The sequence below is a fragment of the Anopheles funestus genome, chromosome 3RL (genome assembly GCF_943734845.2).
Source record: "Anopheles funestus chromosome 3RL, idAnoFuneDA-416_04, whole genome shotgun sequence".
NCBI classification, from domain to species: Eukaryota; Metazoa; Arthropoda; class Insecta; order Diptera; family Culicidae; genus Anopheles; species Anopheles funestus.
This window is the reverse complement of record NC_064599.1, coordinates 55,576,781-55,590,345: the sequence shown is the minus strand read 5'-3', so window position 1 is coordinate 55,590,345 and position 13,565 is coordinate 55,576,781. Positions and strand designations below refer to the sequence as shown.

At 41.0% G+C, this 13,565-nt stretch overlaps 1 protein-coding gene across 1 annotated transcript in view; it reads left to right on the top strand.

The window, feature by feature from the left end:
* The first annotated feature begins 1,541 nt into the window (after positions 1-1,541).
* LOC125770178 (cAMP-dependent protein kinase catalytic subunit PRKX) overlaps positions 1,542-13,565 on the top strand; it is a 44,660-nt gene continuing 32,636 nt past the window's right edge. Inside the window, exons 1-3 of the mRNA XM_049439533.1 lie at positions 1,542-1,955; positions 3,653-4,254; positions 4,356-4,780. Coding sequence (XP_049295490.1) covers positions 3,890-4,254; positions 4,356-4,780 — 790 coding nt within the window. The 5' untranslated portion in view covers positions 1,542-1,955; positions 3,653-3,889. The remainder of the gene's footprint in view (positions 1,956-3,652; positions 4,255-4,355; positions 4,781-13,565) is intronic.

Sequence of the window (13,565 nt, the reverse complement as noted above, 5' to 3'; positions counted from 1 at the left end):
ACATAAATTGAAAAAAATCAGGAAACATTACAAAGATCGCAGCAAAAGTTTTATTACAAACGTTTTAAATATCAGTGAAGAGATTTTATTTGAATGTGCTCTTTTCAATCTTCATGTGTTCATCTGTTTAAAAAAAATAACAATAAGGCCAGCTTTCGGCGTTTCCAATGAATTTTTAATCATTAAATAGATTGTACAGTCGAATGGGTTCTGAAACAATAATTGTTAGCAAAATTCTCTCTTGCTAAAGAGTGATATCGAATGGGTTCGAGAGTAGGAATGTGACGAAGGAAATCAAAAACCTGATGCAAAAGTAAATAATAGGAACAATACGTGGAAATAGGAAAATTGCAAAAAAAAACATTGTGGTATACATAGAAATGGTAAAAAAATAACTCTAAACCCATTCTTGTGATATAAAAGTACTAAATATCACATTCTTCAAACAAGCTCCTGGCTTTAGTTTTACAAACATGCGAACCCTGCAACAGCAGCAAGTGTTTTGAAATCATTTCTCCGCGCGCGCAAAAACAACGTGAACGTTTCGAACACCTCAGTTCGAAGAGAGAGCTTATCGCGAGCGGTTGTACGGCGCGCACTTCCAAGATTTTGATTGCAAAAACGGTTGCAATAAGCCGGTCGGGTTTTGACGACAAGTGTACTGCTGAAATCGAACATTTATACATGCATTTGGTTAAGTTAATCGGTGTAAAAATACAAATAGAAAACGGAACAAGGTGTGATTGCAAAAGAAGAGTGTTATTAAATTAAATGGAGAATTAAATTGTGCGGTAAACATTTTGCAACAATCGGTGAATCTGCTAATGTGATTAACGAGAGACAGTTTTAATGCGAAAGTACGTATCCGTTCGGTTATAAGATTGCTTCAGTTGCGATTATACGAGATTCAAAAAGAAAAGCAAATTTGCCAGGGAAAGTAAACAACGTCTAAGTGGGTAAACAAAAGATCACATCAAATCGTAAAAATCTCCACGTTTGGGGAATTATTCGTTCGATAGTTCGGCAAATCGAACGGCGGAAGTGCAGTGATTTTTTCCACCCCAAAAAGCTTGTGTGTCTCCGCGGGTGCCTTTGAGCACGCGTCTGGTATTGTTTAAGGTGTTTGTTTTGACTTTTCTTTCGTTTGGCTTACTTTCTATCGCCGATTTTTTTTTTGTAACGGAAGGTGTGCGAGTAATTGCGAATCCAGTAAAAAAAAACCTCAGCCCAAAAACGTACCTGTAGCTCATCATTAGGCTTGCTTTGCATCGCAACTGTTTTTAATAGAATCCAAAGTGGGTATAGATATCAGGTGGGCTTATCCCTAACGATTTGACAGCTGCGCTGTAGAAAAATGAATAAAAATTTGACGTTTATGGGTTCGATTTTTTGTCAATGTATGTGAGCGAATCCTTTGGAATGTGCTATGTGTGTGAGTGAAAATATATGTATCACAATCGAACCCCCAAACTTCTAATCGGTTTTCAATATGTCTACCGCGCCAAAGCTATAAGCCCACCTAGTCTCTTTACCCACTTTGATAGAATCGATGATAGGGCCAAAAACTGAAAATATAATGCTGTGAGTGTAATTTTGGCAAATGACATGTGGAAAGCGCACTGATAAAGAGAAAATGTGAACATATTTTTGCATCTTTACAAAATAGTGAGGCCGTGTGCGGTACAGTACATAAGGGAAGGTGTTGCCTAGTGACGGAAACCAACGAATGTGAGTCAGTGTGTATGTGTGTGTGTTTTTTGTGAAGTGAAATCGAAGCTTTGCCTGATCAATTCAAAAAATTGGAAAAGTTCGAGTGCAGGCTTCTTGATTGAAAACGGAAATAAATTTTCCACTCAACGGTGTGTGTGTGTGTGTGTGTGTGGAAAAAACACAACAACACCCTGGGGACTTCCCATTCCCGGTATTAACGTTCATTTATGCTACAACAAGTGTAGGTAAGATAAAGGGAAGGCCCTGAAGGATTAAGATTTTTCTTATCAGGTATTAAAGGTGTTATAAAGCCGGGGAAAAAAGAATGCACTAGACAATTGGCGGCATCTCTAGTTCTTTGAATGGTTGCTAACGGTTACAGGTGAATAGGTGCTGGGCAACGAGCGCTGACAAAAAGGTGAAAAATTTGTCAAAACGGAGCTTTTGTCACTTTTTTGAGCTTTTGACAAAATTTTATTTTGTGGAAAATCCACGAAAAATGTTGACAAGAATGGTGACAAAAAGTTGACAAAATTTTGACGTTCGTATATCGTGAATTGCTGACCATTGCGGTGTTTTCATTTGTTGAATTAACTGTATTTCATCCCTGCAAGGACACAGACCATCTTAATTAATTAATTTAAAGCCTAAATTACTGTAAAACTGCTTCCATCGCGTTGAATTTTCGTGTACGTTGAAGATGATGAAGATTTTGTCAATCATGGGTTGCTATGTTTTGACAAAGTGTACAAATGTGTGCACGGCCACGAAAAAAACTATTTTTCGCAGTTGACAAGCTGTTTTTGTCACTTGAAAAATTTGTCATCTTTTTGTCAGCGCTCGTTGCCCAGCACCTAATGATTCGCTGTGAAATAATTAAACATTAAACAGTTTTGGTGTAGGTATACAGATTTTAATTGGCGGAGCCCCATACGTTTAATTCTTGAACAGTAACGATAAGCGCTAATAGGTTTGTTTTACAGCAACTTTGATTAAGTAGCATAATAATTTTAAGAGCAGCATTAAATTATTACCACTTTTTTATATCGCTCAAATCACCGTGTAGTTGGTTCATCAAAATAGATTATAAATTTATTGCACCATTAAAACGACCAGCTAACGCCAGGATACCCGTTTTTGCAGTAGCACCAGCAATTGAGCTTCATTTTCGTGTATTTTGCACACTACATTAAGGCGAAATAATTGTCTGCTAATTTACGACAGACAGCGGTCAATATAAGCATGATATGCGAATTCGACTCGCTTAGTCAATCCCCCTTTGAAAGGTGATCTACTTGATTTTTATTTTATTTTATTTTATTTGAGCACCTCTTTTCATGATCACCCTCACAGAACCCAATTGTCTCGAATGGATTGAGAACTGCGGACAACAACTCTCACCCAGCGCGAAGCATGAGCATTTGTTTTGCTCGACCATCCTACACCGTGTCCCCTTCGGATGGGTGGTTTTATCTGAATATTTTCACTGACAGCTATAAATCTGTGCAGCAGACGAAGAATGAATGCTGGGTTTCATCTTTCGCTTGCAAGTCACCAATCTAACGCCAGCGTACGTTAGATAAGGCGAACAAAGCATCATGAGATGACATCATGAATACTGGATCAGTAGAGCGGAATAGTATTGTATAATTGTTTGTGGCTAAGTTTAAAGTAAAAATAATGATTAGGGATATTTTTATTCTAAAGTAAAACAAATTGTTAAAGATAAAAATATATACAGTCTTTTAATAGCAAGACTACTTGCAGGCCCAACAAAATGGTAATTACCGTCTTCATTTAGGTGATTTATCCAACTTATTGCGTTTTGCGTTTGCATGTCTCTTTCGACTATTGTTGTTGCGGGTTTTTATCAGGGACGACAGAGCGATCATGTTTCGATGTTGTCTTGATGGTATATTTATATAAATTCTTTCAATTTCAGACTTCTATCCTTTCACCATCGCGTGCCACCACCTCGGGCACCACTGCCGTCAATACTCTGGCGCAAAACACTTGAACTCCTCAGTCGTAGGTGAACTTCTAGATTGGACAAAGGTTGCTCCACAATTTAGTATCAGGCGACGTAGGGAAATTTCTGGAATTATTGTGACGAGAATTTTGGCATCCCTTCCCTTCGGTTGAATTAACGATAAGCCCATCAACTTAGACAGAGGGAAAAATGTCCTCTTCGCCCCGACTAACCGGTTATACGTTGCGCCCATCGGAGACATCGACCACGGTGTCGGTAACGCTCAACAGCTGCGGTACGGGCATTAAAAAGCTTAGCATTAACGACAGCGTCAAATCGGCGGGAAGTGCCAATTCCGGCGGCGAATCGACCGATCCTCTCGAGTCCGATTTTAGCGGCGAGGAGGAAGAGGAGGAAGAGGAGGAGGAGGAGGAGGCGGAAGAGGAGGAAGAGGAGGAGGAAGAGCGAGATTTAGAGCAGGACGAGGAGGATAAGGAGGAGGAAGAGGACGACGACGAGCAGGAGGAGGACAGTGTTCGACAAGATCCCCGCAAGGTGGAAAGTGTACGATTGAGGTGAGTTGTATATTTCTTGCTTTTTTTTCTTTGGGGAATGATTCAAAAATTGCTCTTAAGAGGCTTATGAAAACATTAATATTTTCTTCTGCTTTAAACAGGCTAGCGGGTGGTGAGAAAGGAAAAATTGATAGCACACATCGGAAACAGCAGGTTGAGGAGGACGAAGACGAGGAAGACGAGGAGGAAAACTCCGACAGCGAGCAAGCGTTACGTCACAGTCCGCCAAGAAATATTCGCAAACAGGCGTCCACCTCTTCCGCCGACGGGGACGAGGACGATCAGGACGAACTGAGCAGAGCGGTAACAAAACAGCAACACCGTCAAAATGGTGGTTCCGGCAACCGGCAGCCACCCCGAGGTCCTGCTGTTGACGTTGACGATGCTGATGATAATCGGTGCGGCGGCGATAGTGATGATGATGGTGGCGATCTATCTGATAAGAATAATAATATCGGCGCAGCTGTTCGCCGCAAACAACCGGAGGACTATGCTTTGGATGATTTTCAAATACTGAAAACGATAGGTAAGTCTTGATTGATTAAGTGATAGGTGGGCAATTTGTTGCTGCACTTGCTGAATTACCCCATTTCGGTTAGTGGAATGTTCATCTGAATAATGGATGGACCACAATTGGTTTCGATAAATAACCACGACTTCTTCCATCATCTTCGACCCACGTACGTGGGTAGTGGATTGGATTTTGGACTACATTTTGACCACCAATCAACACCATTCCCTGCTTAAGATAACCACTGCATCAGTGTGGAGTGTTGGCTTTATTCCAGCCTACCCTAAGCGCAGGAACAAATGGAATGATCGTAAAAATAAATCAAGATTCTTTCCGTTCCTCTCAGCAAACCATGAAGATCCCATCATCAATAACTCTTATAAATTTTCCACCATCAATAGAGGCTGTTATTGTATCAGCTCGTGCGGTTTTTTTACCCCAAACAACAGCCGGAAAATTGTTTTTCGTTTGTGTGCGAGCGAGAAAGAACGTTGTCATAATAACAAAATATCAAAACTGAAGCAACCGATCGTTCGTATGGTGCGATCGAGATGATCGCAATGGTATGACGAAGACAAACACGGCCACTGATCGAACATGGACGTTGGAAAAATGGTTGCAGTTTGTGTCTTTACCCTTCTTCTAGCTTCCAACACCTCAAAATCTACGGACATAAAGCGGTACCATCACCCTGTACTACCACTACTACATCTGCAGTGCGACTTGTGATGGCAATATGTCCACCGAGCGGATACTCATGTGTGGCGCTCGCAGTAAAGACGGTCGGGGTATGATCGTAAAACATTTTTATTTATTATGACGCTGATCAGTCTGCGGATTTTCAGGCCACTGTGTCCCCGCGTAAATTTTCAACTATGGTTGGGAGGGAGGCTAAGGGTTCCTTCATTTTCCGATGGCGGATGTGTAGCAACGTAGAATAGCAACAAGACTTTTTTTTAGCTTTTCTTTGCCGTACAAACACTTGGCGGTCACTTGCTACAAGGTGTTTGCATTACGCGATTGTTGGAGACTGGGAGATGAATATCCCAGAAGGATTTTTCTCTGCTCCCAACGCTCCCTACTGAACGATCCAATGTGCCAAGGTTCCAATATTCCCAGTGGTAAAGGTTCTACGTCTTCTGTTAGCGAATGATCTGCAAGGACACTTTGTCTGTGTGGAAACCAGAAACGAGGAATAAGATGGTAGATAATTGAAACAGACATTCAAAATTATCTCCTTGTACACTTTTGTATGCGATTCAGCGCAAAATCCATCAAAAGAGTTATTTACACGGTTTAACCCATAAAATCCGATCAATAGTTTTGAGGCGGTTCTAGGTAAATAATGGTTGGATCCCTAACATAAACATGCAATTCATAATAACTGGATAACAGTGACTTATGGTTTTGATAAACACCACGCTCAAATTTGGGCAGCAAGCCAATAGACATCATCATGCTCCAGAAACTAGTCCAAAAATGAACCAGATTTTTTTCTTCTTGATACTGCATACTGCAAGACCACCTGCAACGAAGCATACTTTGTAGTACTTCCGCTAACTCGGTTTCGGAACTGCTGCCAAGATCACTAATGCCGATGCAATCGTGCCTTTCGCTGTTAGTTTTACGTACATCACTTTAAAATGCTTTTAACCGATGACGATATGGCCTCGGACTGCTCACGTCCATCACCATCCATCAGTGCAAGTGTCAACCGTCTGTGCCGCCGGATTGATGAGAACCAATCTGACATGGGAAAGACGACGCCAACAGTGGCTGATGGCGGATGTCACAATTCGTCCGACGGAACAGCAGTATGATCCACTGATGCATGGGGTGTGGTTTTAAGTATGATACACTCACCATATCAATGCGTTCACTTTCACTTCGTGATGGTGGAAACAAAAGAACCGTAAAGGCTGCTCTGTTTACTGTCACAGTAATGAAGTTCGGTTGGGACATCTGTGGGGGGATATTCTACCTCTATGACTCGTCATGCAATGTATCTACTCTTCGAACAGAACTACTCTTCGTGTATTGCATACCGTTGATAGTGCCCATCAACGCATATCTTTCCGCAATCGGAACAGATACTTATTAGTGGACAGTAACGCCATTGACAATGATGTCCAATTAATTTGGAAACTAATGAGAAAATGAATTCTTTCCAGCTCCTACGCACAAGGTGAAATGTTTTGGGGTGGCTTTTTATTCTGCGAAATAAAATCAATGAACAATTGCTTCGCTTTTGTTGGTTCGTCTTTGCAGGTAAAGTGTATCAAAACAGGTTCAATATCCTTGAATGGACCACTTGTAGAATGGTGATTGTCGGAATGTTAGATAATGCGATCCATTTCGTAAGAAGCTTCACTAGCGACGGTTCATTAATTGTTTGGCTAGTTACCGGTTTCCTACATGTGAAAACGATAGTCCAATTACAACGCAATGAAAGAGACGGATTGAGAGACCAACAGAACGGATTTGTGGATCTATTTGTATCTTTGTTTGTTGAATAAAAAACAACATACATGGTGGGTGTAAAAATAAAATCATCTGCCACCCTGGAAACACACAAACAGATACCCGAGCTTATTCTCGCCTGTATTTCTACTGCCATGGTTGGAAACAAGGAGCGTCACAAATCAGATGTGTCCTTGCCTTCCATTTCGGGGGACTCTTGCTGGTGGACAAAATAAACACTCGCAGATAAACTTCACCCCAAATCGCCCAGCTCTTCTCTGATGCCCTCTTTCGAGCAGAAAAATATGGATTATGTGATTCTTATGTTGTTGACAAAGTAACGGAGCAAAACGAAAACTCGCGATCGAAACCAACCCAGTTGCATGTGGGTTGAACCTCCCTGGAGCAGAAATACGTTCGCATGATTTGTCAGATTCCATCTTTCTATGATGCTGTCCTTCCGTACGGTCACGGAACCGTTGATGCTACATTCGGGTGGACAGATTGAAAATAAACTTACCGCCGCGTTGTCCATCGTGCTTATGGATCCGGGCACATGTGCGCTGTCCGCAGAAACACCTGTTGGCATACGTTTCGTGCGTTTATACGACGTGTTTTTGAACCGACCGATATAACCATGATGGACGATGGGCGATCGTGCAAAACTGTCCACCGTTATAATCTGCGTTTGACTCAGCAAAACGATTCCTCCATTGACATTATTCATCCGGCCGTGGTTTCTCCCTTTCCCGTGCAGGCCAGCAACCAAAGCGTGATTCTCACTCATCGGGCGCAGCTGGAACACATTAGATGTGTGGTTTTATGTGTTTTGATTTAGCCAACCATCAAAGTGCACCAAAAATATCCTAACCCCGTTACCGTTACGGTGGATGTTTTCCATATACCATACATGTCGCTTAATGCGTTGGCTGTAGCTACAGAGAAAGCACAGCGAATTGAAGATGTCAGCGCAATGATTGACTGACTGACTGACTGTTAGATCTTGGTTTGGCTCTTCTCTACTGACGTCCACAGCTGACGTTGCTTTTTAATCAGAATCGATCGATCGTGCGTGATCAATCATCGTCTCATTGATGAAAAAACAGGATCCTAGATCGGTTTGGAAAAGTGTTTGCCGAGCATTTTCCTACTTCCGTTCCATCTTGGATTGGACGATACGTTCCGAAGAGTTTAATTATATTTTAATGATACTTTCAGTGGAAATTCGTTCAACCTAAAAGTAGAGATAATTGTCGTTCATTCTGTTTTCCTTTACTATGCTACGGGTGTTCCACATCGAGGCAGGTTGTTTTAAGTGACCGAAGTAGCGGATGGGTAGGGACGCACCAACCACCAAAAACGGTCGCTAATCGTCTTGATGCGATAGTATAAATAAACAATACACTCACCTCTGCCCGTTTGATACACGCTCGGTTCAGCGCACTCGTCGCGATTTTGCGATATTCGCACTTTCCCGAAGTAATTCCGGGCCACTTGATATACAAGAGCACTCCAGCAGAACGAAATGGACGGATGGCGTGGCGTGTTCGAAATCGTTCGAAAGTAATCAGGGACCTATGCGCGGGAAAACCACCGCGTTTCCTCGGTGAGAAACGATTATGTAACGCGGGTGCGGTTCGATCGAATCCGGTACGAAGTGGCGTCTGCTACTTGTCTGTTTCGTCAATGCGTTAGTCATCGATCGATGGGATAGGGAGGCGATCGGTGTTGGTTTCGCATGCGTTTGAACGGTTTTTGGAACGTGAGAAGGCATTAAGATGTACCTAATGATGGGGAAAGATAAAAAAAAAAGCAAAACCAAAACGGAACCGATGTTGTGCTAAATGTAGCATAAACTTTTTATTCTGTTCTTTCGATATCGGTTTTTTTTCCTTTACTGTTTTTTGTTTTTTTTTTTTTGGTTTTGTTTATTTTTCTTTTCTATTTCTTTCTGTTGCTTTGCTCCATTTTTTTCTTTTCATTATTTTTGTTGTCTTTTCTGTCTTTTTCTTAGCTTTTCTTTTGTTTCCATGCCTTGTATTTCTTCTCGTTTCTATTTTGTTACTTTTCACTCCTTTTCCTGTGTTTTTTTGTTGCCATTTCGTTATATTTCATTCCTTTTTGTTTTTTGGTAGATTTTTCGTTCCGTTTACGTTTCTTTTCATTCGTTCCACGGGTTCATTAGTTCATCAGGTTCCACGAACCTGATTTGATAAAAAATTAAAAAACTTTAAAGGATAGCGAACGAAACAAATCTTATGCCTAAATTCCAGTGCGCCCATAACTAGATATAACTAATGATTAAAATTTTGATTTGATAATCATTATGTGATACTTTGTTAAGAAAAAATAAGAAAAATAGCAGAAAAGGATATGCGTCGCATTGATAAGGCTTTTGGAATGTTAGAAATTCTAATAAAATAAGAAGAATATCAATACAGAAAAACATGTTTTTAGAGTACCCTGTCGCTATTTTACCTGGTGTGCATATACTTAGAATGCTAAAAGTATTTACAACATTTTTAGCTGATAAATAAATCTCTTTTAGTGCACCGATCGTTCGCGTTCGGCTGCACTCTATTTTTGCCCAGTACATTTACGCGAAGATCAAAATTAGCTGTCTTCTAAAAGCGGCATCAATAACCATTCTATACCGTCCGTTGACGGCATTATGGTTTTACGTTCCACTCAATGGAAAAAACACCCCTTCGTCCGTCCGTCCATTGGCAAAGTCCTTTCCCGATACGGACGCACGATGCACTTGCCGTTTGCCGTAATGTCGTCACCAGCCGAACAGTACCATCCCGCAAACGTCGTACGTCTTACGTGTGTGGAGATCGACCGACTCTACCCAAACTCCCGACTATTTACGTTCACTTCCGTGCCGGATACTGGCTCAACATCGTCGCGTACCAGCCCATGTCCGCGTGTGGCGTTATGCTAATTCGTGCTGTCATTTATTTGCGGTTATTGTTTTTAAGTTGCTTCGTACTTTTTTTGTTTTGGGGAGGGTTTTGTTGCCGGTTTTCGGTAAAACCGGCTTCCTTACGTTACGTTCAAGCTGGTCGTGCCGGTGTGCCTGTTCAGTTGTGTTTGGCGTTTTGTTTGCTTTAGATTTAGACGCTGTCGGCGACCAGCTGTTTGATTTATTTCTAATTTCACTACAACCCGAGTTCGTGTCACGATTGCGAAGAAAAAGGACTGTAGACCGATACAAAATGCACAGTCTACAGTATGTACGGAAGGAAGTTGGTGAAGGAAGGAGGAGGGAAATTGTAACGGAGCTGTAAAAGCCAAACTAGACACATACGCGTCGTCCACAGTCTTGCCGGTCATTGACGTAGCAATAGCCAAGGAATTCTTATTCGTTTTAAATGCCCAAGTCTTGTTTTAAAATTATTTTAGCATTTTTCCACCCCACCAACACACAATGACGCTGCCTGTCCCGATGCTAAATTGCACCAGATCATTGCACAGCCCAGCGATACGGCAAGTGGCACTGATGACGTTCGGCAAACGGAGAAGAACGGTTTGCCTCCATGGAATTGTCCCTCGTCCCTGTTTTCCATTGGTCGCAAATGAAGCTTTATTGCATCCATTGCAGGTTACGCTATTAGGGTGCATTTAGATTGATGACACTTGTGCAGAATATGACCACGGCACGCAAGCGTAAAGTTCATTCAGTGTTAGCTTCGTTGCAAATAAGGCACGAGTGGACCCTTAATGAGAGCAGCTGCAGCTGGTGCATTATTTGTGGCCAATTATTAGAATGGATTTTTTATGATTTAACCATCACGATAGTGGAAGCCAACGTCAAGGTTAAATGAATGGTTCTAATTAGAATTTCGAGAAAAAACATTCGTTTAAAGGTCAGCTACACAAGGAAAACGGAAAATAATTAAAAAAAAGCAAAAGAAAATGTAAATTCTTCTTCAGGCTTTTTTGGTCCGTTTACAGTCGTAAACGAAAGGCAATTTAATTCCAAATGTTGTGTAAATACGCAAAAGCGTATCCATCTGGAGTGGTTACTTTTCCGAAAAAAAACTGGTTTCTGTTCGTATTTTTTGATAGATTTTCTCCTCCCTGTACCATGATCGTTCCCTTCGTTAACTTCTAATTGTGCTGAGCAATTACGGTTACCTGCACAATAATCCTGCCAAATAGGAAAAAAAACTACTTCCCTTGTAATGCGAACATCCTTTTGTAGCTTCCTTCAATGGATCTCAAAATTGGGGACAAAATGACGGGTGAGCCGCTGATTGCCCGTAGGAACTTTTTCCCTTCATTTCCGACACGTCATTTTGACCGTTGGAAGGGAATTTTGGCGTTTTTTTATTATTTGGTTGTGATCATTAGTCGACGATTATCATGAAATCGCAACCATTTTGCTACTGGCAAGCTGTATTTTAACCTGTTTCCTTTAGCAAATGTAGTGCAATTAAGGGTAAAGTAGAGAGTACGTTGGACTGGGCTTGTCATCATTCATCATGAGCTTTGCAAAAAGCACCGTCATGTCGATTAAATGTTTGATAAGAATGTTAAAAAACTATGCTTACATAAAGATGGGCATTAAGTTGTACAACTATTAAAGAACATATGGAAAAAGTGTTCCCTGTTTTCCCCCTTGATATGTTTCTGTGTTTTTTCGTTGCAAAAAAAAAGAAATAAACAAAACCAGGTAAATAAAGTGTGTGAATCAGGGTGTGTAAATATTGCTACCGATTGCATGTGAACGAATCATTTCTCTCTCTATAGTTCAGCATTCCAGTACCATCAATCACAACCCATCAACGAACCGTGACATTGACCTGCATCCTGCGAGATACAGGCGAATTGAAGTAAATTTATTTAATTGCTTCCGCCAAACATTCACACGTTATCGATGTATCGGGTATCGGGGTGTTTGTGTCACACTATAAAAGGCACTTCTGCACTACTCAACTGTCAATTGATGTTTTTCGGTTTACTTTTTTGCTATTTGATTGAAGGTAAACAAATCAATCAAACATTTTACAAGGTATGGAAGCGATTTATCGCCAACGGAAGCTTGTGCGAAAATGGATCGTAAATGACATTTTACAGCATGATTGGATGTACTTATTTGTTCCGTAATTTGATGATATAACAATTCAACAGTTAAAAAAAATTAAAATTAAAAAAATAAATACAGAAAATTATTCAACATAAAGTAAATAATTTTCATAATGTAGGAAATGTCGGATGTATTAACAAAACACATTTATCATCACACGAAATGGTGACGTTGTTTTGGGCCAAAGTGTTTGGCCAAAGTCCAACATCCGTTCAACCCGGGCGTCCACTAGCGATCCGTGTGCATTCATGCGTATGCAGTTGGAGCATATTCATCATTCGCGCCCGGCAGACGGTTCAAAACATACCCGTCCCGTTTGCGTTCCATGTTTTCTCCATCGCCGTTACGCGGCTGATGAGACGCAATGGTTTTTTTTGCCGACTTCACCAATATTAATAGACATTTTGTCACTCATTCTGAAGAAAAGGGATTAAAACAGGGGAGGGTTGAAATGATCAACGGGTGCACCACCGATTCGTAGTAAATGTCACCCGGGTGGTTGTACGTTACAAGGATTGCCGATGTCACAAGGATGACTCTAATCCCCGCGTTAACCTATTTCACGAGATTAAGTTAATTCGCGTGTGAGATGGTTTCACACGATTCGTTCCACCGGGATGTAAGACAGCGGCATAAAGCCATCAAACTGCCACAGTGATGTCGCGTTTTAATTGCGGGCAGATTCGGCTGCATACGAGTATGATGATTTTTATTGAGCTGTATTGTTATACATTATGGTAGTGGCCTTAACATAAACAGCAGGTTAACAGTTGTTTCTTGCGGGGACAACATTTTATCGCCTTGCTTTTAGGTTGTTTGAATGCATCATGTTTGAATGGCGGACATTCAGGACACATTATTTTCTCTGTTTTTAAAAATACTTTTCATTTGCTATTTTGTAACTATAGTAAAACTAGTTCACTTTTCATTGTGAACTAAATATCTCTTTTTTATATATTTGTCATCACACATCGTCAGCGTCACTGCGACACTGCGGGACGTGCGCGTGTTTGTTATTCCACAAGACGAGCGAAGGGAACGATTTTATTTACTTTCACTAACCATCGAACCGGTTCTATCCTAAACCGCAGCAGACCGTACCGGTCCACGTTGCGATAAACATTTACGTACTCTGGGTAGAGATTCGACCGCTGTTCCGCGACCGTTAAAACAATAATAGTAGCGTCTGCAATAGTAACTATCATAATAATAATAAGAATAATAATAATACTTGTGCCACCCTTTAAC